This window comes from Aedes albopictus, chromosome 2, assembly GCF_035046485.1.
Source record: "Aedes albopictus strain Foshan chromosome 2, AalbF5, whole genome shotgun sequence".
NCBI classification, from domain to species: Eukaryota; Metazoa; Arthropoda; class Insecta; order Diptera; family Culicidae; genus Aedes; species Aedes albopictus.
Genome location: NC_085137.1, coordinates 67,287,064 through 67,313,146, shown reverse-complemented (window position 1 = coordinate 67,313,146; position 26,083 = coordinate 67,287,064). Strand labels below are relative to the sequence as shown.

Below are 26,083 nucleotides of genomic sequence, written 5' to 3'. Positions count from 1 at the left end.
TCGTACAATAATTTATTTTTTTAAATTGCAAGAAAACGATAAGAGCTAGAAGTTTGGTGTCATAGAACAAATTGTAGAGTGGAACAGGGACCACAGTTTTGCCAAAGAAAGCATTTTAGTTTATTACGCATGTTTCAAAGATAATTAAGGGGCCCAGAATCAAAGGGGTGTAAGTGACCATTTTGTCGATTTTGAGCTGAGCATACCATAAAATTCTTCAGATTTCGAGCTTTCAGAAACTTTTTTAAGATTGTTTCTACGATGATTAGAAAAATTACAATAAATCAGAGAAATTTGGGTTGATTTTGAAACACCATACATTTTGTATGGGATGAAAAAATTGTCAAAAACTTTAAACCTCATTTACTCGAAAGTGGGTTTTTGTCACTTACACCCCTTTGCTTCTTACCCCCTCAATTGACAAAAACAAATTAAAACACACTATTTTGAGCTATTTTTCTCTAGAAAACTTAGTTATTTAACTAAACCAATCGATTCAAAGATGCCATTTGATAGAAAATTCAATAATCTTCCGATTAAGGGTAAAAAAAAACTGCGATAAGTTTAATCATTTCAAAGCTATAGCCAGTTAAAGCAATAATAATCAAAAACATGGGAAGTTCAATAACTACGTAACAGTTGAGATTTGACCATATGCGTGGAACAATTTTTTTCACCATTTATGGTCCTTTAAAAAGTTTGCACTCACGAACCTAATACCCTGTATAAAAATTATCTAAATGAAAAATCAATCGAATTTCGCTAAATATATCTTATCTGAATTTTCTGGCAACCGATTATTTATTTATTTATTTATTTATTACACCGTCTTCGATAGTCAAACCGTACAGACTGTACTTAATGTAGTGTATCTTTAAAACTAAATTATTGACTAATCCGGTTTTTAAAAACAGCTTTCGTAGTGTTGAACTCGTACACGTATGAAACATCATTAAATGCTCGAATGCATGAGTCGAGTGGGTTGTTTTAGCCGTAGTTTGAGCGATGATACGGAACAGATAGTAAGCTGACAAACCGCAAACTTCGAGGGGGAACGTTAAACGATATCTGTTGCAGAAGCGCAGGGCAGTCGAATGTTCCTTGAATGACGTCGAAGATGAACAAGCGCTGCAGCTTAGTACGTCTAGTAGTCAGTGGTTCTAGGTCCATTAATTTACACCGTTCGGAATAGGCGGGAAGATTAATTGGGTCGTTCCAGGGAAGCAGCCTCAATTAACCCTACTAGTAAGGCTAGGTACAAGTAGCCCCGGTCCTCCTTATCGCTAACGTTGAGGCCGGTAGTGTAGTGAGAGGTCGCGATACGGTTCGAAGTTTAAAGACGGTACAGTGATTGACCGCGGTTTTGATGACCGTTTTCGCAAGGTGCCGTGAGTGAGCTAAACCCGATAGAAATATCTCTCTAGTGCTATCCAGTGATTGCCGAAGGTCGTACGTCAACACACGACCGCATCACCGTGAAAGTCCTCCGTGAGAGGTGAAGCCCAAAGTCCGGTAACCCTGGTGAAGCCCAGCGGATACCCACGGCCGGTTAGTGCCCCGGTGAAATACAGATAGCTCCATTCGCCGGCAGGAATCCGGCGACGTCCAGCGAATCGTCATCGACCGGATGGGAACCGGTGGCGCCACGTGGTACCGCGTGGTGGTGATATCACGCCATCTCTTCAGCAGCGAGCAAGTGAGTCCGTTCCTCTTTTCCAACTAGTGCTTTGAAAATTTCAATAAATTATTCGTAAACAATAAAATAAAGTTAGCTTTCTTTGATTTTGCTTAAAAATTTGCCTTGCTCTTTGTGTGAGCCGAGAAATTGATTTTCAGCCTCTATTGTTCACGACGGCTGCGAAAGGTACAGGTGAGTTTCCACTAGTGCGGTTATTTGCCCTGGGATATAGAGGCAGGTGAGCTACTTGGGGACGTGCGGATGTCCACTTTTAAGACGTGTGGACGTCACTGAAAGCATTATAATCTAAAACATTACTAAGGAGTCCTTAATTCCTAAGGATTGACTTAAAGAATCTAAGTAAAAATCTCGTCTGAGATGAGTAAACCACGAATGTTTTCTCCAAGCATATTCCTAAGATCAAAAACCCTATATTGCGCGCGTTACAGTAGATTATCGTGAAAAAAAAATACAAAATCACTTTTGTTCGGTAGTGCATCATATCATGTTCGTGGCTCCTGCATAAAGTGTGGAAATTAACCAAAGATTAAGCGCGCAAAAGACGCCGAAACGATGAAATGCAACCGTACATATCTATTAGCGTTTACGCACAATTTTTCTAGCAACGCATATTAATTAGTCGTCAATACACTTTAAAAGCCTACGCTGAAGATTTCGGCAGAATTTCAGCTAGCATCTTTTCAGTATTTGCAGGAGCATTTGCATTTTACTATGGAGCATTTAAGTATTATTAATTAGTACAAAATTTCACATTTAATAGGAAAATTTTATGTTTTTGGTACGAAACTTTTTCAATGATTTTTGAATAAAATTACACATTTTCGTGGAACATTCATTATTTAGGGAGGGTTTTTTTTTAAATTTTCTATGGAACATTTGCAAATTGCTATGGTCGCAATAACCTTTTGCACTTTTATACAGGTATTCACACTTATGAAAACTAAGTGCACAGTCCACAATGCACCTCCTACACCTTCCATTACTACCATGAATAGTTCGATGGAGCCCCATGGTGTTCCATTACAAGTCAAAGTGGGAAATGCCAGCGGCCGTTTCCTAAAGTTACCCTTGAAGACGACACAAAACCCCAATGTCGAAACGTCGGGCAAACAATAAACCTCGTTTTCCGTATTGAAGACTGCGCTAAACGGCTGCACTGCCGTAAATCGCATATTTGTCCCATTTGCATAGGAAATCCAGCAAAGATGGGACTGATATGCGATTCACGGCAGTGCAGTAAAGTTCTCAGTCGATCCGCCAAGAGATTATAACAACAGTTTCTCTGAAATAGACAGTGAATCCTGTGTCAATACGTCGGACAAATTAAAATAGTTGAAACAACCTTTAAACTCCAGTGACGGTTGATTCAGCAGAGTATCTTATATTTCTCTTTAATAGAAAACTTCATCATGTCACTAAGAACGTATGAAAAGCCGAAACACAATTGCATTGATTTATTGCTAGTCAAGTGGTAGATTAATAAATGGATGTCCTAAACTCTAGCGTATCTTCTTCTTCTTTATGGCTCTACGTCCCCATTAAGACTAAGCCTGCCTCACTTCAACTTAGTGTTCTTTAAGCACTTCCACAGTTTTAATTGAAGGCCTTTCCTTGCCTGCCATTGCATGAATTTGTTTATTGTGAGGCAAGGACAATGATACACTATGCCCAGGGAATCGAGAAAATTTTCTCGGAATGGGAATCGAACCCGCCGTTTCCGGATTGGCGTTCCATAGCCTTAACCACTAGGCTAACTGGAGACCCAAAACTCTAGCGTATCTCCACATTTAAAGTAGTACTTAACCCTCTACTCCCCATGGTTTCTCTAGAGCACCATCGATTTTCGATGAACTCGAGACAAACGGAATTAGATGAATATGATGCAATAGTTTTTAGAATATGATTGTAGTCTCATAAGTTTAACCTAACTGCAAATCATTTGTTTGAATAGTAGAACTATTGATGACCAATCAAAAAACTATTGATTTACAACTAAAAACTTTTTTGATGATTTCGTAAGATTAGGCCATTTTGCAATAATTTTTATTCAAGCACTTTTTTTTGGATAGTTTTCATGGCATCGAAATAGTCGTTCAAACTCGTAGGAAGGAAAGGGGTACATTTCACCGCCACCATTTTATAACTTACCATTAGCATCCTTAACATTCATGTTTACAAGAATGGACCACATAATTATTCCTAAAGATCCACAGAATATCTCACTGGGGATTGCTTTCCAGCGTCGTCTATAATTTCCTTCTGCCTGCTTATGTAAATGAGGTCGTTGTTTGACCGTTCTTCTTTTAACACATTGGCCATCACTGGTTCAAATTCATCTACCAAACGTTGAAGTGAATGTTCGGGGCGTACTCTCACTTCCAGTCAGCTTCCCACATTATAAACACAAGCATTCTTTTAATTATAACTTTCGTTCTACGACCGGCGAAATTCCTACTTGATGGGCACCAACGGCAGTCCCGAAACTTGGTTCTATCAATTTTTCCACCCTCTTTGCGGAAATGTTGAGATGACAACGGAAAACTCCGCTAGCATGTATGGGTTCATATTTTAGACGACCGAATCGAGATACTGACAGGATGATGTTTCCTTCCAAGAACCTGCGCAATTCACCACCAGTTCAGTGGGACTTGAACTGTTCCGGTCCGCAGGAAAAGCGAAACTTTAAACGCCAACAAGAAAACGACTTTTCGCTTGTTTCAGTTGGAAGTTGGAAGTCTATCCTATGTGGAAGTCGCAAAGCAAACAAAACTAGTGGAAACGACTTGTGCATTTTCGCACAAAATGAAGGAAGGAAAAACGCGTGATGACTCACTGATGAGAGAAGAGTTGTTCTAAAAACAGTTCAATGTGGTGGAAAATCTAAATACGCTTGGCTCCACCCACCCGTTGCTAGGGGCAATATTTTCCCGGCACATGCACACCCAAACGACGGTACGGCACCATCACGCACACAGAAGTGCACATTTTTGCAAACATCCAGCCTGAGTAGAGATTTGTACAAATCCACCCCTGTACCAACGTGTCTGCTTTCGTCGTCCCCTTGGGACTTGTTGGCAGAGCGAAAACAGTTGAGTCCCGTTGCCACCCACCACCCACGTCACTCGTGCTTATCCTCCTGGAAAATGTAGCTTTCCTCACGTAATGTATGCTAATCTGATGCTACCGCTGCTGCTCGCTGGTTGCTACCCACCCGTTGGGTTCTATCCTCAACACATCCTCTGCTCTAGCTCTCGGGGTCCGTGTGTGTTGTTGAATGGCCTCCCATTACCCTCTCCACAAGTCCCAGGGAGCTCCTTCTCTGTGTCATATACTCATGCCGCACCACCCGATCGCTGTGAACGTGTGGAGAGGGAAACAGATGCGTTAACACGCTTTTGCCACCCATCCCCTCTAATCCCCGGACAAAAATACCGACAATTCTTGTCTCGTCAAGATGAGCTCGTGCGTTTTGGGGCTTGTTCCAGTATTGTGCGTAGTTGAGGGTCTTTGCAGTTTTGAAACTTGACGTTCTTTTGGTTTGTGAGGTAGTGCAGTGCAGCTACGTTTTAAAAGTTCAGGCCTCCCAAATAAACGTTTTGAAAGTTTAAACAAAAATTTAATTAAAAAAAATTGATAATTCAATATATCGATTTGGTCGCATATTAATATTCGATATTGAATTTCCATCAGAACAATTACAACAAATAATTGATACAAATATACAATAACTGCTACGATTAGCTGTATATAAGACTGGGTCAACCGGGTAAACAAGGTCGATTTTTTGGAACAAAGCTTTATCGATTTCTTTTAGCATTCAAAACAGCAAAATTTGGGTGTGATTGGTTGCTTCCCAGTATTCCGCATTGCGATTGAAATTTGTATGGGGTTTAGTTTTGGAAAGGCTGCACAATGGTGAGATGGTGATGGTGAAATGGTGAGATCATATGAGATAGAGCATTCAACATAGCTCTGGTCCACGCAAGTTTCTACCTCATTCTTCCACGGGTCAATCGAAGACCGCCAGCCAAGAGTTGTGTGCTTAGCTGGTAGTGCAACCTGGGCACTGTTGTCCTTCTGACTTCAGCTAGATTTAGGAGGTACGTCCCGAGCGTCTGCTGATCAAGGAGGTGCAGCTCCAAACAGTGTCTGTTCCGCTCCTCCAGCGGAAGCTATACCCGATCAGAAAGGCATAACAAAATTATAACCGATTAAGTTATTTATTTCAAAGATTTTTCATAACAGAATGAGTTATAAAAATCGCCGGTTAGGTGTTAAAATAACAAAAATTATAACTAAAATTGCTCTAGTCATAACACAATTATAACTAATTTTGATACAATTATAACAAGCTTATAACAAAATGAGATATAAAAAATCAATCAAATTATATCTCATGTTGTTATAAACCAGGTATAAATATATTGGGTAAAAATTAAGTAGTGTAAAAATTAACTCATTTTTGGGTAATCAATTTTTAGAGTGACATTTTATTTTTAGTAAAAAGTTACTGGCATCAAAAAACTTCTCCACATAGTATACATAAAACCCAGGGATTCGAACCTAGGACGGCTAGAACCTAGAACAGGAACTCGTCGTTTTTACCAGTGAGGCCATCGCAACACTTGAAGTGAGGGGCGATATAAGCTGAAATGGTTCTTCATATTGGTAGCTCCTTTATAAATAGACTCGCTGATCCAACATACCGAAGAGGGAAAGTATGACGTCACCATACCCAGTTATGACGTCACCATGCACGTTACTACAGCCCATTTAGTCCCTCAGCTTCGATGTCGTGTGCGCTCGTTGTGCACTAGAGCCAGCGTTCACTACTTCGGAGCTGGAGCCCACATCGCTGTACCTACGCGAATGGACGTCACATGAAACTGTTCTTAATACAGTTGATAGCAATTATATCTTCGTGTTATTAACTGAGTTGAACAGATAGCTAATGACTTTCAAATAGTGAAAAGTGTGGAACTAAGCACTAGTTGCGCCAGCGTTTATTTAAATGTTTAAAGCGTTTTTGGCATGTTTTATTTCATTATTATTAATTAATGATATTCCTTCTGCAAAGTTGTTCAGTAGTATTATGGCGCTTAAGTGGTGAATGTTTCGGTAGGAATATCAACCGCAAAGTCATGCAGAAATATTCCCTTGGAGGAATTTATGAATGAATTTTTAAAAGGATAGAAAAAGCATTTCCATAATGAGTCATTGGTGTAATTGTCGATAAAATTTGTAAATAAACCTTTTGATTAATTCTTCAAGTAATTTGTTTTCGAACACAGAGCGTTCAGGAAATCCAAAGGGATATCAAAACACTTCGTTTCGCTGTTGAACTGAATATTTTATTAACTCTAACAAAACAACTACACTTCATTTCCTAATACATAACCATTTCGGTCGGCAGATATGCATACACCGATTATCTAAATATGCGGAAAAAAGCTGTAGTTAATTGTAGTGATATTCACAACAAAGACTGAGTGACCAAATACTAAGAAATTTCGAGGAAATTAGAATTGGATTGAAAAGTTTAACTTTAAAACTAGAACTTAATTAATTACTGAGATCCTCAGAATTTCTGATGGATTTTCCCTGATGAAGAATCCTTTAATGAATTTGTGATGCAAAGGCTGAAGTAATTTGCTAAGAATGCCTTAAAGAATCGCCCTTTTGGATTCTCTGAAGAAATTCTCAAGGGAGGAAATGTATGTGGGATTTTAAACTTAAGGCGAAACTGGATCCATTTCCTCAGTTTTTGGTTTTTGATTTTGTATAAAATAACGAAGCAATATTTTCAAAATCGGTTTTCGTGCACATGTAGAGTATGGATCAAGGTATCCCCTGAATTTTTTTCGTGGTTGAAAATGTTTTTCGTTTTTGCAAAAACCATTTTTGAATAAAATTTCACAAAAAATGGATATTTTTTTCCACCACAAAAAAAATCAGAAGATACCTTGATCCATGCTCTACATGTGCACGAAAACCGATTTTGAAAACATTGCTTCGTTAACCAAAAAAATGAGGAAATGCTTCCAGTTTCGCCTTAAGTTAAACCTTTCGGGAAATCCCTATCACGAATGATCTGTATACTGTACAATTGAATTCATATTAGTAGTTTGAGTTGAGAGCTCCGACAGATCAAAGGTGACGTAATCTGGTCGGTGAAATATAATTGGTGAATTGGAATGTGTTTTCGTGTTCTATGATCAGAGATGATGGTTCATAGGAGTGGTTTACTTGGGATCTCAACATGTATATGAACTAATCTTCCAAAAATTCCTTGAGGCAAAGTTCTTTGAAGAATTCAAAGAAGAGGTCATGGAGGATTTGTTGAAAAATTCCTTAGAGGATTACCCGGAACAATACGTGGAGGAATTTCTTATGGATTTTTTGCAGAAATTCCTGGAGGAAACCTTTGAAAATTATTGGAATTCCTTGGAGGAATTACCGTAGGAATCTTTAGAGTAATTTTTTGTAGGAATCATCGGAATCATCGGAAGCCTTTCTTAAGAAATCCTTGGAGAAGTAGCTGAAGAATTCTCCAACCACAATTTCTAGAGGAACTCTAGGGGAAATCTCTTTAAGAACTTTTGGAGAAATATTTGAATATTTGACTAGACGATCGTCAGTAAGAATTCACGTAGGAATCGTTGAGAAAACTCTCGGAGAGATCTCTGGAAGAACTTCTAGTGAGCTCCCTAGAAGACTTACAAGAGAAATACTTTGAGTATATCTAGAAATATTCCTTGAAAGTACTCCGTAGCCATCTATAATAAACATTCAACCTGTAAGACATGTAAAAAATTCTGTAAACGCCGCAGTTCAATTACATATAACATTTTCCACTTGAGAGCCAAGGACTTCTCGACAACTTCGCTGATGAGTGATGATCCGAACTTCCTAGGACAGCAGAATAATGAGATTTAACATATCAAATAGCTCGTAGTAGTGAAATTGTGCATACAATTTTACACCATTCGAGAATTTCAAGAATCATGAACTACTTTGCTGAACACACGAACTGTGCAGGTGATCTGGATCATGATAAGAAACATTTAAAATTACCTGATATCATCACGTAATGGTGGAGTTGCTTACCTCATTTTCCACATTCCGAAGTCATAAGCTTTCTGTACAAATTTGATGAAGACATGAGCTTTTTTGGTAATTCATATAATTAAGGATATCAACAATTGTGTATTTTCTAAACACAATGGCGCCATACAGCGGTTAATTTACGCACTAAACACTACCAAAAAATATTGATTAGTTACACATTGCATTTTAAAAATTATTACTGAGTTTATTATAATGTTGATATAATGATGATCAAATCACATATTCATTTATTGGAACTGGCTTTGTTAGAACCTTGAAATAATACAAACTAGTTTTCATACCGAATCCAACAAATATATCTAAATATAACAAACCTTGATATAGATATCAACCGTTGATACAATTATGTTATGTTTTTGTTATGCCTTTCTGATCGGGTACCGGTACCTAGGCAAGACAAGTTGATGTGCAAGCTGGCACAACTCGCAGGCAAGGCGCGGCGCATCCGGCGAAATCCTGGGACTAAGTGAAGTCCGTTGGCACGGTAAAGGCTGGGTATGCCGCGCAATTCAGATCCCATTGTGATCCACTAGCCTCTGCCCAGCAACTCCTATCCCTACCTCCTCGCGGTACCGGCCGGAAACAATAAGCACCCTTAGGGAAGATTGGGTAACTAACCCTGGTGGGAACTTTGGTCGTAGGCTGACAGGGAAGGAAGGGGGGTGTTTGCTTCGGAAAACCTGAGCGTATGTTCTCCAGGAGGAGCGGCTCACAACAGCGTCTGATCCCCATGTTAGGGGCGGCTGATCTACGTCCGAGTGCCAGGGAAGGACTCTAAGCTCAACTGTGCACTATGGTCCTCCGGAAAGTAGGGGGTTGGTGTCAGGCCCTACGAGCCAGCCGTAAAAAAACCATTGTAACGGAAAATCAGCAACAGAATAATACGAACCGAGACCAACGGCAACGACCCCAGCGAACAAAAAGGACTTGCGATTGGAAACTCGGTACGTGGAACTGCCGATCTCTCAACTTCATTGGGAGCACCCTCATACTCGCTGATCTACTGAAAGACCGCGGGTTCGACATCGTAGCGCTGCAGGAGGTGTGTTGGACAGGATCCATGGTGCGAACGTTTAGAGGTAATCATACCATCTACCAGAGCTGCGGCAACACACGCGAGCTGGGAACAGCTTTCATCGTGATGGGCGATATGCAGAGGCGCGTGATCGGTTGGTGGCCGATCGACGAAAGAATGTGCAGGTTGAGGATCAAGGACCGATTCTTCAACTTCAGCATAATATTTAAACGTGCACAGCCCACACTCCGGACGCACTGACGATGACAAGGACGCATTTTACGCGCAGCTCGAACGCGAGTACGATCGCTGCCCAAGCCACGACGTCAAGATCTTCATAGGAGATTTAAACGCTCAAGTAAGCCAGGAGGTGGAATTCAGACCGACGATTGGTAAGTTCAGCGCCCACCAGCAAACGAACGAAAACGGCCTACGACTCATTGATTTCGCCGCCTCCAAAAATATGGCCATACGTAGCACCTTTTTCCAACACAGCCTCCCTTATCGTTACACCTGGAGATCACCACAGCAGACGGAATCTCAAATCGCCCACGTTCTGATTGACGGACGGCACTTCTCCGACATTATCGACGTCAGGACCTATCGTGGCGCCAACATCGACTCCGACCACTATCTGGTGATGGTCAAACTGCGCCCAAAACTCTCCGTCATCAACAATGTACGGTACCGGCGACCGCCACGGTACAACCTAGAGCGACTGAAACAACCGGATGTCGCCTCAGCATACGCGCAGAATTTCGAGGCCACGTTGGCAGACGAGGGCGAGCTCGATAAGGCCTCTCTAGAGGACTGCTGGAGTACAGTGAAAGCGGCCATCGACGACGCAGCCGAGAGCACCATCGGGTACGTGGAACGGAATCGACGGAACGAATGGTTCGACGAAGAGTGCAGAACGGTTTTGGAGGAGAAGAACGCAGCGAGAGCGGTAATGCTGCAGCAAGGGACTCGACAGAACGTGGAACGTTATAAACAGAATCGGAAACAGCAGACCCGCCTCTTTCGGGAGAAAAAGCGCCGCCTGGAAGAAGCGGAGTGTGAAGAAATGGATCTGCTGTGCCGTTCCCAAGAAACACGGAAGTTCTATCAGAAGCTCAACGAATCCCGCAATGGCTTCGTGCCGCGAGCCGAAATATGCAGGGATAAAGACGGAGGCCTCTTGACGGACGGACGTGAGGTGATCGAAAGGTGGAAACAGCACTTCGATCAGCACCTGAACGGCGTCGAGAACGTAGGCACGGGAGCCCACGGCAACGGAGGAAACGACGACGCCAGTGCAGCGGAGGACGGAAATGAATCAACTCCCACGCTGAGGGAAGTTAAGGATGTCATTCACCAGCTCAAAACCAACAAAGCAGCTGGTAAGGATGGTATCGCTGCTGAACTCATCAAGATGGGCCCAGAAAAGTTGGCCACCTGTCTGCATCGGCTGATAGTCAGGATCTGGGAAACCGAACAGCTACCGGAGGAGTGGAAGGAAGGGGTTATATGTCCCATTCACAAGAAAGGCGACCATTTGGAATGTGAGAACTTCAGGGCGATCACTATTTTGAATTCTGCCTACAAAGTGCTATCCCAGATCATCTTCCGTCGTCTGTCACCTAAAACGAATGAGTTCGTGGGAAGTTATCAAGCCGGCTTCATCGATGGCCGGTCGACAACGGACCAGATCTTCACCGTACGGAAAATCCTCCAGAAATGTCGTGAATACCAGGTCCCAACGCATCACCTGTTTATCGACTTCAAAGCGGCATACGACAGTATCGACCGCACAGAGCTATGGAGAATCATGGACGAAAACGGCTTTCCTGGGAAGCTGACTAGACTGATTAAAGCAACGATGGACGGTGTGCAAAACTGCGTAAGATTTTCGGGTGAACTATCCAGTTCATTCGAATCTCGCCGGGGACTGCGACAAGGTGATGGACTCTCATGCCTACTCTTCAACATCGCTCGGGAAGGTGTGATGCGACGAGCCGGGCTCAACAACCGGGGAACGATTTTCACAAAATCCGGACAATTTGTGTGATTTGCGGACGATATGGACATTATTGCCAGAACATTTGGAACGGTGGCAGAGCTGTACACCTGCCTGAAACGCGAAGCAGCAAACGTCGGACTGGTGGTGAATGCCTCATAAACAAAGTACATGCTGGTAGGCGGAAACGAACACGACCGGATCCGTCTGGGTAGTAATGTTACGATAGACGGGGATACTATCGAGGTGGTGCAGGAATTCGTCTACCTCGGATTACTGACGGTTGACAACAACGTGAGCCTTGAAATTCGGAGGCGCATCATCAGCGGAAGTCGGGCCTACTACGGGCTCCAGAAGAAACTGCGGTCGAAAAAGATTCACCCACGCACCAAATGCACCATGTAAAAAACGCTAATAAGACCGGTGGTGGTCCTCTACGGGCACGAGACATGGACCATGCTCGAGGAGGACCTGCTTGGAGTTTTCGAGCGACGCGTGCTAAGGACGATCTTCGGCGGTGTGCAGAAGAACGGTGTGTGGCGGAGAAGGATGAACCACGAGCTCGCTACATTTTACGGCGAACCCAGCATCCAGAAGGTGGCCAAAGCCGGAAGGATACGGTGGGCAGGGCATATTGCAAGAATGCCGGATAACAATCCTGCAAAGCTGGTTTTTGCAACTGATCCGGTTTGCACAAGAAGGCGTGGAGCGCAGAGAGCACGATGGGCAGACCAGGTGGAGCGTGACCGAGGATGGAGAGCGGCAGCCACAAACCGAGTATTGTGGCGTACTATTGTTGATTATGTCTTGTCTTAAATGTGATGTTGAACAAATAAATGTATGTATGTAAGTGAAGTCCGTTGGCCTAACACAAGTTACCTCAGAACAGGTATTGTTATATGCCAGTATTCGAGGCGAGGAAAGAATCATTACTATACCAGATTCAGTACACGAGTTCGTTACCTTTAATAATCCAAAGACCGAAGCTGCCGAGCTACAGGATAATTTCAGGAGAATTTCTACAGTGAATTGAATGCCGTCGTGGATAAGGCTCTGAATCTGCATAGGCGACTTCAACGTAAGATCGGCTCCTACAACACGGACTATGAGCGTGTCATGGGACGTCATGGTCTTGGAGAAATGAGTGAAAACGGCGAGCTGTTTGCTGAGTTTTGTGGCAACAACGACCTGGGGATTGGTGGCCTCTTGATGTCCGGAATAAACGCAGTGCTGATATCACGTCTGACAACACATTTCGACTAGAAGATCCAGCTGGGTAGAGATCGTTCGTTGACAAACGAAGTGACAGCGTAGAAGAGCAGTGGACGGCCATCAAGAATACCAGCGAAAATAACCCAGTTGAGCTGCACACTCAGCGCACTATGTATAGGATATGAGGCGGACAAAAATCAGAAAAGTGACTTTCACCAATGCTTGTTCTGAAATCATCATATAAACTAAGAGAAATCCAACTTATTATAAGTTGGTGAATGTTAATGGATAAGAAAAGGGTAATCAGTAACTACGTTGTGCTTTATGAAGAAGATAGGTTCGTAAAAGTGGAGCAAATGCATTGAAATTGAGAAGTCCGCGATGAATGGAGAGGTAGTAGATCATACAACTTACGTGACATTCAGCATGTATGGCCGCTGGCCGTTGACGGTAAATACACGTGTTTATTCAACTATTGATCCTGAAGAGCTCAGTACATATGCTTATTCAACGGACCTTTTTAAACAAATGTGTTTTTTATTCAATTCCTATTGGCACTGATCAAAACACTATTTTATTTAAAAAAAACCCGATTTAATCCACCTATGGTGAACAGAACCCTTCTTACACTTATTAAAATTATTGTTGTATTATTTGTATTTAACATATTTATTTTGTGTAATTGACCAAAAGTGCTAGAAAATATTGTGGATTTGGCATCTATGTTACCAGTTTATTTTCTGTTACATGTACGATTTTAGCTTGTGAATATTCTACTAATTTTAATATGCATTTATAGGGTTCTTCTATCACTCAGGAGAAATATAGCCCTAGCAACCGGAGTGGTTGCATACATTAAGGTCATTTCTGGCGACAAATGACTGCAAGACTGCAAAAATATCTAAAATAATTAAGTTGTACTACTCCCTAGTACTCTTTGAAAGATATCTCGATAACCGAACGTCCAATCAAAATAAAATTCAATAGCGTTCTACTAGGATGTAGTAGCTTTCATTTGCTTCCAAGAGAACTCAAATCGGTCAACAGACGGCTGAGAACCGTGAGTGACCTTTTTTGTAACATACATACACACACACACATACACACACACACACACACACACACACACACACACACACACACACACAAGTTTCAGTGTCGGGGAACTCTTCGTCGGATAGGGTAGATCCACCGTCGGGGACTATCCGAGTCGTGCGCGATAAGCTGGAGTGCTAAATGGCACACGGACGGCATTAGAATAACAAATTTGGTGTATGTTTGTACCAACTGTGTCGCTGAATGGCGATAGGTTAGGTACGAATACTAAAAAGATTAGAATAACAAATTTAGAAGCGACAAAATGTGCATTAGCACAGAAGAAGAAGAGCGCATGAGCGCATTGCCCCCCCTGAAGCAGTCGCATCAGTGGTACCAGGGGGATCGAGGCGACAAGGTGTAGCAGAGTTTTTCCAATCGGTTTTCTCTGCTCGGGAGGTTGGGAGGAAAAAAAAACACACACACGCACATACAGACATTTGCTCAATTCGTCGAGCTGAGTTGATTGGTATATGTGACTCGGCCCTGCGGGCCTCGGATCGAAAGTCTGTTTTCCAAGCGGTATTTATAACCTTCTTATGGGTGTAAGAAGGGTAAAAAACATATTCTCTCATTTATTTTTTCAGTAATTGATTTCTGTAACATGGAACGTGAAACCTCGGAACATCTGCTATGCAGTTGTGGTGCTTTATACTTGCGCAGTTTAAGATTTCTAAACAGTGGTTGCTTGCAACCCAGTGAGAACTGGTCTGCAGAACCTGGGAAGGTTTTGGGGTTTATAAACACCATTGCAACTGACTGGGAAATGACTTGTCGTGGCAGAAACTGATTAAATGACTCATGGTAATTAGTTAGCTAGATTCGAATACCAAAACGGGGCATGTCATAAAAGTACAGCTCATTGGACGCAGTGGATTAATTTCCCTAACAGCGGGGAAGAAAAAATGTACCCTCAAACGCGCTCAGGATACATGAGTGACAGTAATTTATTACGGGATGGCGTATTTGAAAAAAATATTGTTTATTAAAATCTTCAATGCTTGTAAATAATAAAATAACACGTGTACTAACATTACAAAAGTTAACATGAATTCCATGCGTTACAATCATTCGATAAATGCATAACACAAATTGTGTGATGGTTCAATGTATTTGAGATATTATACTTATAGTCTACAAAACGATTTAGACATCAAACTATTATAAAACATACTTCAACGAGAATAGATCGATATTCCTAAAATATATCAGTCACTGAGCTTTTTCATTCGCCAGTACAAGCCCGCTCAAACTCTCAGTGATCTTTCCAATGGGTTTTTCCTTCTCAAACATTTCCTCTTTAATAAGTTCCTTAATAGTAACGCTGTTCCCGTTATCGTCCACACCGAACAGCAGATCGGTTTGCGATTTGATTTCCTTCCACGCGTAATCGATATCCTCGGCTTGCGGATCGATTCCCGCGATCATGAATCGCAGAATAAATTTGCCCTGGTATGTTGCTGGGATCATGTAAATCTTCTTTCGTTTGACGATATTATCCAGTAGCTGCTTTGAATGGGTGTCCTCTCCCTTCAACCGGAAACACACCAGGGCCAATGTGGACGATGTAACTTCAAACCTGGAATCGGTTCGCACGTATTGTTCAAACTTCTGAGCAAGACTTATATGGAAGCGAATCAAGTCGCGAATCTTTTCCGCTCCCATAGTTTTCAACGTAACCCAGACTTTCAACGAACGGAATCGCCTGCCGAGCTGGATTTGCCAATGCCGATAGTCCGGTGCTTTACTCATGCCTTGGAATTTGTGCTGCAAATAGATCCGATCCACACTGAAGGCTTCTGTGATCATAGCAGCATCCTTGAACCACATGGCACAGCAATCGAAGTTCACAAACAGCCATTTGTGTAAATTGAAGTTCAACGAATCAGCCGTTTCTAGGCCTTTTTTGATCCAAGCGTACTCTGGTAGGCAGAATGAGGCTCCTGCATAGGCCGCATCCACGTGGAGCCAGAGTTTGTTTTCGTTGCAGTAAGGACCAATTTCCTCCAGGTTATCATACGCGCATGTTCCAGTGGTTCCCAAAGTCGCCACCATTATAACCGGAAACAGTCCGTTTGCCTTGTCCTCCTCAACTGCTTTTATTAGAGTTCTTCCTCTCAGTACGCAATCATCATCTGCCGGCAAAAGACGCATCTTGATGGCTCCCAGAATTCCGGATTTTTCAACAGCACTATTACTCTGGTCACTAGTGTAAGCAACCAGCCGGCCACGAATCTCAGCCTCCGGCAGCTCTGGATATTCTTTCTTCAACCGACGAACTGCTTGTTCTCGAGCAACCAAAACTGCAATGAATATCGACTCACTTGCCGATCCCTGGATAACTCCTCCGCCGTTGCCTTCGTCACAATTGAGGAAACATCGCGGAAGGTTCAATAGCTGACCGATCCAGTTCATCATTATGACCTCCAGCTCGGTACAAACTGGACTGCAAATCTGGAAATGGAATATTCTTTAAACCTCACTGATTTGCCCAGCATTTTCTCAACTTACCCAGCTGAATCCTACGACACCCAAGCCTGCGGCCAGCGTTTCTCCCACAATCGAAGAGTACGAAGTTTGCGATGGGTAGAAAGCGTGGAAATGTGGTGACTGCCAGTGGGTCAGACCGGGAACGATGAAGCGCTTGAATTCTTCCATGATAGTTTTCCAGTCTTCTCCCTTTTCGGGAATTTCGTTCGGTAGCAGATCGTGCAGATAGCCGGGTTCAACCGATGGGAGGACTTCTCTGCAAATAAAAAAAATTGAAAATAGCGAGAGTTTTCAAAATGATTACACTAATACGGAAGTAATTCAAAAGTATTTCAATCTCAACCTAAAAAGTCTACAGTTTTCAGTTGTGGCAATCTTCAAGATGCTGGGTGTACTGGAAACAACAGCAGCTTCGTCATTCGAGCTCCAAACATTGTTTCTTCTGAACACATGGATAAATAGTGGTACAGATTATTATCGATTTTGGAAATATTTGTTTTTTTTTTATCGATGTTGGCAATTTTACCAATTTTGGCAACACCTTTTTTTGGCAAAAATTGTAGCGATAAATTATCTTAAATGCATATGTTTAGCTTTACCTTTCTTTAAAAAAAATCACTCAGTTATCTACATGCGACCATTTAACAAATCATCACGTAAATTACCACCTGGACAGATGGTCGAAAGACATTTGACCGAATTTAAAAAAAAAAAAGTCTTTGTTGAAAAGAAAAAAAGAACACTTGTGGAGCTCACCTGGTGTGATTGTTAAAGCATGTGAGGACCTGGGATCGAATCCCACTCCCGACAAGCTCACAAAATGTGAGTTCTTCTTTCGGAAGGGAAGTAAAGCGTGGGTCCGGAGATGAACTGACTTAGGGCTAAAAATCTCGTTAATACAGACAAAAAACACTAAACCTTCTTCGTGCATCAGCTAAAGTTCTCCCCGCTGACGCAATGCACGCTCAGCATGCCTGCCTGAATCATAATGACCAGACAATTCGGCAATGGCAATTTGTTCCTCTTTTAATGACTACTAAATCTGTACAAAAGTTGATCCCAAAAATTACCAATCATTTTTTAGAATATTTTATTGGCAGATACATACAATCTAATAAAAACTTACATTTTTTTAAAACCACTTTCAACCTAAGGAGACTTAAATCTTTTTATTGCACTGCACATTATAACGTCCAACCTCCAGCCGAAAACGAAACGCGATTGGTTCGAAATTATGTTTATGAAAACTATTGTTAACATGATCACAATATCTAAAAAACAAGGCAGTTTAACGATTTGCATTTTTTTTACTTTATCGTATTGTCTCTCTAATAAAGATAAATCAATCAATCAATTACTTTATCGTATTTTTAATCTCGAAGCACCGAACGGTTCACTTTAAGCAAATATGATTGCTCAATTGAAACAAATTTTTTTTGTTAAAATTCAGCTTTTTTGTGTGAAATAGAGTACATATTAGTTATTTATGTAATTTTATGTAATAAGTTGTAAAAAGTTGATTTTTTCAGCACGAGGCGTACATTCATCCAACAAGTAGGATAAAAACGAAGAGTGCTGAAAAAATGGAGTTTTGCAACGTGTGTTGAACACAAAATTTTATGCAATGATTTTTTTCATTATAAAATTCATTTGGGTTGTATAATGTTCATAATGCAACTCAAATGCGTTGCATTATATGTTTATAAAGCAACTCATTTAAGTTGCATTATGAACATTATACAACCCAAAAGAGTTGCAGCATGAAAAAATCATTGCATAAAACTGTGCAACTATTTTTCATTATGCAACTCATTTTTCAGTTGCATAATGAATCAGTGTGCAAAATTTGGCCATTATGATACTGAACTGAATTATACAAAATTGAAATTATGATACTGAATTGCATAAAAAATAATTGGCAGATTAAGGTGAAATGGGAGTACATACGTTCAAGTGCATTTTTGACACGCATTTTCAAGAGCACAGATCTCGTCGTCAACGAAACACATGAAGCTGAAAATGCTACTCAATGTTTATCACGAGTGAGCAAGTAAGAGGCCGTCCATAAATGTCGTAGCATTTTAGGGGGGGAGGGGACAGTCCCTTAAATTGCTACGATTCGGAAAAATAGGCTACGAGGGAGGAGGGGGCGTTGAAAACTAACCAAAAAATTCTACGTCATTTATGGACGGACCTCAATGAATAGTTTCTTGAGATTTGCGTGTTATTTAGATGCCGAGATCCGTGTTTCAGGTGTTTGCAAGGCAGCCATTGTGAGGGCTATTGGTATCACTGAAATATATCTTCCTCTCATATATAATCATTAAAAAAATATAAATTGAGCCATCGTCATCACCGAAAGGGTCTCCCAAAAAAGCGTTACGGGGTAACTTCTGGAAGAGGTCACAGAGAATCACCCAACAAGCTTCCGGGAAAATCTTTGCAGGAAGATTAGGAAGGAATCCCTAAAAAAGATTTTAAAATATTTCTCAGAGGAGCTTTTAGGAAATTTCTCGAAAAAAAAAAGAAAAAGACCACAGGGAACTGCTGAGTAAATTGTCGGAGTAACTTTTGGAATAAATTATGGTTGGCACAAATTCGAGTTCCAGAAGGAAATCCCGGGAGAATTATCCATAAAACTTCCGCTTCCAGTCTTGGAGCTACTTATTCATTCTGGAAGAATTAAAAAAAAAGAAATTCCGTACACAATTTCGAACGAAATTTCTGAGGTTGGGAGCTTTCGATAGAATTATAAGAAGAGCTGTCGGAAGATTTCTCATAAAAATATACAGAAACATAAAAATCGTGGAGGAACTTGTAGAAGAATTCTTGGGGAATCTTAAGGAAAAGATCGCGGAAGAATTGCTTTAAGAATTTCAGAAGGAGCTTTTTGAAAAATTAATGAATAAACTTCTAGATGAATTGTCAGGATGGCTCACAATTATATGAAAACCAAAACTGCAAAGACTTACCTCTTGAATAAGTTGTAATGGACCCCCGGAAGCTACGTTTAAAATATGAATGATATCGGTTATGTCTTAGAGAGCGCTCAATGAAATTGAAATTTATAAACTTGGCCAAACATATGCAGGAATTTGAATTTTTCAATTTTGTCGCTAGGTGGCGCTGTAAGTGATCAATCAATAAACCCTGTGGTATTCTTGTAGATGACTTTATATTAAACAATTTCGTCGAAGACCGCAACGTGATCAGACACCTTCTTAAAAAGTTGTACCCTAGGTATAGTAAGGCAAAACAGTTTTGATGTTTTTCCAGTACATGTAAAGGAATAATAATAACATCCAACTGCTTCACCTCACTTTGTCTAGGGTATAACTTTTTTGATAGGCGTCAGATCACTTTGCCGTCTTTGATAAAGTTGTTTGGCATATACAAGAATACCAAGAGTTTTGATCATTGAACGCCTACAGCGCAACCTAGCGGCCGAAATCTAAAGTCTTTTGATTTCTTCATATATTTGGCGACGTTTTCTCATACAAAGTTCAAGCCTGTCCCTTAGGTTTCTCGAAATTTTGAACGTAGCTTCTGAGAGTCCAAAACAGCTGAATCCAGAGGAAAGACTTGGTATTTTTGAAATATTTGTTTTTCATATAACTGTGGGCCACCCTACCGTGAAGCCTTGTGCCCGTGCGGTTAACGTTACAAAGCATATAATCGTATCATGCCATGGGGCGAGGGTTCGATTCCCGCTCCGAATCACGAAACTTTTCCTCGTGTCCACTGGTGCTCGTAATATGTGTCGTGTCCGTTTCCAAGTGCTAAGTATCGTTCAGTCTGTACAGCCTCTGGATGAAGACAGCGTGTCTTTTTAAAAAAAATCTTGGAAGATTTCTCGATGCAACCCGTAGTGGAATTCCCGGTAGAACGTTGTTGGAACATATATTGATGAAATATTTATTAATGATCCCGATAGAACTCTTTGGTTTTGCGATCGAAGTTCAAGAGAAAGCACTCATAAATCCCAAAATCTCAAATCCTGTAACGAAAGTCCCCCAATCTACTAAATTAGTTTCACTAAAGTTGCTAGAAGATTTGTCGGTAAATCTTGTAGAGAAATGCCATTTTACTGGGACTTCTGGTGATGTTCCCAGCAAAACTACTATAGAAACTTATTCCCGGTGGAAATCTCAAACGAGCTTATGGTGGAACTCTTCGAAAAATATTATGTGTACCACTAAATGAAACCCCTGTAGAACTCCAAGAAAACCTCTCGGTGGAATTGAAGAGTCCACATTTGCGGGAAAACTCCTTGGAGAATTCTCTGTAAAACTTTTAGCCAAATCAATTATGACATTCCTGGTGTTCATGATGCAGGAGTCCGCAGCGAAAGAATTTGCCGTGTAACTCCTGGAGAATCTTCTGGTAGAAGTCTTTGGAGAATTTTCGGCGAAGGCCCTAGATGAATTCCCTGCCATACTTCTTTCCTGGAGTATTTCACAATAGTATTTCAATTGGAGCAACCAGTGGAAGATTTCTACGGATTGATTTTCTGATTTCTTTTTTGGTATTACTAAAGAAATACGAACTGGGTTTCCGTATAAATCCGGAACTGGTCATCCAACCTGACCAACCGGTGCATTCTATGGAATGGTAGTAATTTCCGGTTGTTCTGTCAAATTTTCATCAAACTCGAGTAAAAATTGAAGAAAATGGAGCTTAATGAACATCAAAATTTGAGTTCGCAAAATATGTTTGGACAAAAGCCAAGTTTTGTATTCTTTGTCACGCATGCCAAAGTCTCAAACCTCTTGATACAAAGAGTTCAAATGTTGTCCACAATATAATGCCTATATAAGTTTTTAGAAGGTGGTAAAATTTTCAACAAATCGATTTTTTTTGATGATGATTTTTTTTGTTTTTTTTTTATTATCATACAAATTGGTGCGAAGGTTTTCAGAATTAAATGACATTTTTTCACGATTATGGTTTATATGTACAGTCTATCAAATAATTGTCCATACAGCATTTTTTTCGTCAAAATATGTTGTCATTCAAATGTTTTAAACTTTTTCTTCAATGAAATATTATGTGGAAACAGTCTTCATTTTGTTTTTTTTTATTGTTGAGAAAATTTCGTTATAGTTCTACAAAGAAAGCATTGTGCCGACGATGCTTTGTTCTTGAGTTATGATTTTTTCAAAGAAGGAGGTATCTGTGGATTTTTTTTATTTTCTACCCGAGTTTTCCGGAAAATTGATTTTTTTTTTCAATTTAGTTTTTGATCACATATTCATAAACCCCTCTTGTGAAAAATAATTTATTAAATTCTGAGAATCTTCGTACCAATTTGTACGATAAAAAGTCCCCTATTTTTTAATGAAAAACCTACTAAATAATCGGCATAGCCTTCTCTCAACCAATAATTTATTATTAGTGGAAGTTCAACTATTTTTCTACTCATAAAGCTTAAAAAACCAATATTCCATTTCCATCGAACAACGAACACTATTCACATTACGAACGCAATTAGGTACAGCTTATTACATGACACATTCGTTTAACTGATTTGAAAATAACGTTTCCAATTTAAATTTCATAAATTGGATCAACTGTAATACTCCTAAATTGCCAAACATCTGCAGAGTACACAAAATGTCTTCAGATTTCACACTATATACACTCAATACTTAAACTGTTTCCATTTAGAAATATAGCAATACACCATCACTTTGTGTTAATCAAATTGAGGAGAGCGTGTTTCTAGAGCCAACCTACTGATAAGCATCGTTTTAATTGTTTCATAAACTAAAACACAATTGATTGACACACACTAAGCAGTTACACCTGTTTTAAGGATTCCATGATTCATAAATATACTACTGCTTGTTGAAATTCAATCTGCATACCTGTCTCTAATGTTCACCAAATAATCCGCTACAAAGTCTATCGCTGCCTTCCCGAACTCTCTGAACTCATTTATGTCCATGTTCGCCATTGTCACCGATTATTGTTTTGAACACTTCACCAAACTAATAAAAAGTCCTTTGAGTAAACTTCCAATGTCCAATATCACACAAGTATCACAATTCATCCACAGCTCGATCACCAATCCACCATCCCGAACTAAATGCTGGAACCACACGCGCCACCGAACTTGACCGCAGACTGACCGAGAGGTACCTTACCTCGGTGGTATTTATGCAAAGAACTGCTGACTGGGCACGCATCGTCGAGACCCCCAAAAACACCAACCCTCCACAGCCGACCCCAACCACTTTCTTTCTCTCGCCCGCCGGTCACAATACCGCTGTCAGCAGAGACGTCGATCCGCGACATTATACAAGCTACTGCTCATCATCATGGTCCGGCTGACCCTTACATACCACGCCGCGCCGCGGCGTTGATCGAGCCTACTTGCGCCGTGATGATGTGAGGCTGTCATCACCGGAAGGGACCTAGGCAGCGTTATAGTCGCGACAGGTAAATATGCAGAATGCCGCAATCGCAAGAGTTGGTAGAAGAAAGTCACCAACAGTCTCGAAGAAGAGGATTATTAGCAAACAGTGCGCTTTGATCTTCGACTGCTGGCAAGCAAGTGCCCTGCAACAGTCAGCAGGTGTTCTAGCCACCATGGTCAGTGTCAACTCGGGTTGTGCAGCCCTCTTAAAAATACTTCTTTGCATTTCGACGTAAATGAACTTTGAAGTAGATTTTCCAAACGAGCAGTTTTGAATTACTTGCTCTTTTCCAAATAAAATTAAGAAAAGCATAACAAAGACCAATAATTAGGCAAAATCTGAGTAGTGTTTTTATATATAGAAAACAGCTGAAATTAGACAAAACATACAAAACATGCTTCAGCAAAAATCCTCGTAGAGTATGATACAGTCCATCAAAATTTTGCATCATTTTTTTCGGATACCAAACCACCATGGGAAAAGCATCCAGCCCACTTTATCAATGCACATTACATAACTTGTTAACCGATGAGCCGGAAAAGCATAAAATAAAAGTTTGCGCCACACGTTGTTTCTTTCCACTGATAATTAATTGGTCCTCTGATCGAAGCGACCGACTTAAATGTAGGTAGATAGCACAAACGTGAAAATGAGGCCTCTGAGGAGTATCAGAAGTCTCGTGAAGTGTGCCTTATTATTTTCGCTAGGGTAAGGGCACCAACATTGGCCATACATTTGTTTGGGCGATGTCCATAAACTACGTACACTTGTTTTGGGCCATCTCAGGAACCCTCCTACCCCTCGTTGACTTTTGTCCATACAAAATTTTCGAATTTTTTATGTTCACGTATAAGCACTTATGTTCAACGTATAAGCAGGGCTGAATAATATCAGACTTCTCAGTTAACTGCTTGAGCACCTTCACTAACACTGGAGACTGATCAATATCAAGACGATACTAATAAGCTAAGTTATAACTTTTTACACAATCACAGATCACTTTGCGGTCTTCGATAAAGTTGGTTCTTGTTGTCAATGTCAAAAGTTGCTTCTTGAAAATTATCTCTTCCACTTTGTCTATCATGTATCTGTTTGTGTATATTTCTCATACTCATTGCATTGCAATGTGTCGGCGCATATTCTCGCTATTCATATTTTTTCAATAAAATTTTCCTATATTATTGTACAGTCCACCACTGAAAGGTGCTGGCCACAGTATTCTGTTTTTCAATATGTTTCAGTATTGTTTTCCTTAATAAGTACGTTTCGTCACAATTGGTTTCGGCACAAAATTTTGTCTCAATATTTCGTGTCCATAGTATCCATAGTATCAAAAGCAAGTAACATTATATATTGGTTCGCCAGTCCTCTTAATTGCGAGGTGACGCAAGATATCTTTGGTTTCATAAAGCTTTCTCTAAATTCCTTTTAAGAATTTTCAAGGTCTCACCATTCCACCAAACTGTGAGGTGGCACAATTCTGTGAATATATGTTTTGTGTATGCTCATGGTTACATAGATTGCAACGCTTACCAAAGTGAATCCTGATCTATGTAACAACCAATCCCTCCCTACTAACAAAAACTCCTTCCCGTGACAACTGTGGAGGGCACAGTAGTATATACAACCTCTAGTAGCAACGGTTGTCCAACTAACATTCCTTCCCTTCCCCGGTTGACCGTAAGGACGTGGCCGGCGCCGTTATTGACGTATTAAAATTTGAGTTCTCGGAACGTGTACATTGAAGAAGGTGTGCTAATCCGAAGCGCCATCTATTGGTTCTCTGTGCAATTCCGCTAGCTCTAGTCAATCACGAAGTAGCAACTACGAAGTGTACGGTCACCAATGCTCATGCTCATGCTCATCAGAGATCACTTTGCGGTCTTCGATAAAGTTTTTTCTGCTCATTTTAGGTTATATTTTATTGACCGTTGAAAACAAGACTGAAGTGAGTATAGTGAGACGTCTGCTTGTATGTGGGTTTAATTTGTCAAGATTTTGTTCTCTTACACATATTTATTGCTTGCAATGATTTTATTTACTTTCGTAGTTCCGGCAAAGCACCAAACGCTGGTTGTGCAACCCTACCGGGAGTCTCTAATGTGGTATGAGCCTATTTTCTAGTTAACCGTTTCTCGGGTTATTCAAAGAGCCGTGATGTGATGTGTCGCATGGTAAATTTGGTTACTTTCGATGCGGTACCGGAACAGGTTCCGGAGCACTAACGGGCCTCCCAAATATAGTCTGAGACTGTTTCATTGCTAACGTTCATTAGGTTACCCAAAAAAAACACGATTTGATTTATCTCATGCATGGGTATAGATCACTTTTACATTTGACCACTTCCAGTGGGACACCCAGAACTGACTTCGGGACACTACTGGTTGTCTAAAATATGGTCTGGGGCTATGTTCGATCATCGTGCTTTCAAAAAAAGCTGCTCTTTAATGTATGTACTATCAAACCCCGCGTATTCATCACTCTTTAATAGGACACATTCTAATTCGTACCCCGCTTATTCGACATTTGTCGAATTAAAAAATGACCAAATGTCACAGTGTTATACTGTAAATACGAATGATTCGATATTGTGCTGTAAAGCCCACCCGCAGCGGCTCCTCGTGCAGCTGCTACTTCCGGAAGTTCAAATTTGGTGTTATCCAACACATGATCCGTTTGGAGATCAACCGCAGTGAATTTTGGAAACCAACAATCGTAAAATGAACAAGCTATCAATCCGTACCACCACAATATCTGTAGGATTTGTGTTCAAAAACAAATCCTACAATCTAAACAAAAACTAAAATAGAGTTAGTTTATCGAATTAAAAGCTTACCCAAGTAATTTGACAGAAATCATAGAAAAGAAAAGACAATTACACCGTCTTCGACCTTGCGGCCTCTACAGACTGAACAATACTAACATTTGACAACGGACAACACATATAACACCCAGTGGCCCAGTGGAGAATTTTTCGTTTGACGAAAGGTTTCCCCGACTGGAGCGGGAATCGAACCCACACTCCGAGG

At 40.7% G+C, this 26,083-nt stretch overlaps 2 protein-coding genes across 4 annotated transcripts in view; both read right to left on the bottom strand.

The window, feature by feature from the left end:
• Positions 1 to 4,443, bottom strand: part of LOC109404819 (LIM/homeobox protein Lhx3) — a 183,345-nt gene extending 178,902 nt beyond the window's left edge. For 2 of the 3 annotated variants that reach the window (XM_062849800.1, XM_062849801.1), the window contains exon 1: positions 3,848 to 4,441. The gene's annotated coding sequence lies outside the window, so the exon portion shown is untranslated. Of the gene's footprint in view, positions 1 to 3,847 lie in introns of all 3 variants that reach the window. The other variant, XM_062849804.1, reaches the window with a different exon arrangement.
• Positions 4,444 to 15,094: 10,651 nt separating this feature from the next.
• LOC109423887 (3,4-dihydroxyphenylacetaldehyde synthase) lies at positions 15,095 to 23,233 on the bottom strand. The gene is made up of 3 exons (XM_019698945.3): positions 22,503 to 23,233; positions 16,657 to 16,891; positions 15,095 to 16,599 (listed from the first exon to the last, which is right to left on the bottom strand). Exons 1-3 carry the CDS (start codon positions 22,589 to 22,591, stop codon positions 15,358 to 15,360), a joined length of 1,566 nt encoding a protein of 521 aa, XP_019554490.3. The 5' UTR covers positions 22,592 to 23,233; the 3' UTR covers positions 15,095 to 15,357.
• Between the last annotated feature and the right edge of the window lie 2,850 nt (positions 23,234 to 26,083).